We start from the raw sequence: 894 nt of genomic DNA on the forward strand, positions 1-894 counted from the left end.
TCACGTTTTCGCAGCTTCGTGAAAGCGGCCCTGTCCTGAGGCATTGATGAAAGGTTAATTGTTGGTGAGAATGGCTGATGTCGGCCCACTCGTTTCTGTTTTTGAGTCATTTTTTCGTGAAGTTGGCTTGTATTTTGTTCTTGTTCTTTCGTTGTTTGTCAAACTTGCCTGTTGAAATGTTATTGTCGAAGATCTGGTTAAGGTTCATATTGTATTAGAGTTATTGGTTAGAGATTTATCATTTCGTTTTTTTGTGTGTTTTTAGGCTGAACTTGAGAAAAACAAACTTAATTGCCTTATTTATAATGATTTTGACATGTTAACCCTTATAAAATCTGCGGAAAAAACAAGTCCCATTTCAAGTATGAATTCCTTTTTAAAAAATGTTTTTTATTGGCTGAGATATTGCCAGTCCTGTTATTTTTATAACGTATTTGTCTCCTTTTCTTGTTTTCACTAGAATTGTTATTATCTTTGTCACCATTTAAGGATATATAACCGAACGTCATAATGCACATTTCTTTCACAATGAGGTATTTTCGGTAATCATCTTTTATAAGATTTTGGGATTGGAATATGGTGTATGTGAGTAAAAAAAAAAAACGGATGTTGGAATATGTTGGGAGTATGTTTGTCGCGGCGCAAGAGGAGGGGTATGTGCGTTGAGTATGAGAGAAGATGGTGCCGTCGTGTTAAAGGTGGGGTTAGTGCCAGGCGCAGGGGGAGAGGTGGCACTGCTGCCAAAGGGCCACACGTAAGGGCTGCAGGAGGAATGGGCGATGGGCAGAAAGAGGGGGGTTGGGGAAATGGCGATGGGGAGGAGGGGAGGGGGTGATGGGGGAGGATTGGGGAGATTTTGTGTGGAGGGATGTTTGTGTGGTGAGGTAGGATGGA

The 894-nt window shown here is 41.1% G+C and overlaps 1 protein-coding gene across 1 annotated transcript in view; it reads right to left on the minus strand.

Moving 5' to 3' along the window:
• Positions 1–54: 54 nt before the first annotated feature.
• LOC119586680 (atherin-like) overlaps positions 55–894 on the minus strand; it is a 10,495-nt gene continuing 9,655 nt past the window's right edge. The window contains exon 4 of the mRNA XM_037935412.1: positions 55–193. Coding sequence (XP_037791340.1) covers positions 55–193 — 139 coding nt within the window. The remainder of the gene's footprint in view (positions 194–894) is intronic.

Source organism: Penaeus monodon, chromosome 21 (genome assembly GCF_015228065.2).
Source record: "Penaeus monodon isolate SGIC_2016 chromosome 21, NSTDA_Pmon_1, whole genome shotgun sequence".
Lineage (NCBI taxonomy): Eukaryota > Metazoa > Arthropoda > Malacostraca > Decapoda > Penaeidae > Penaeus > Penaeus monodon.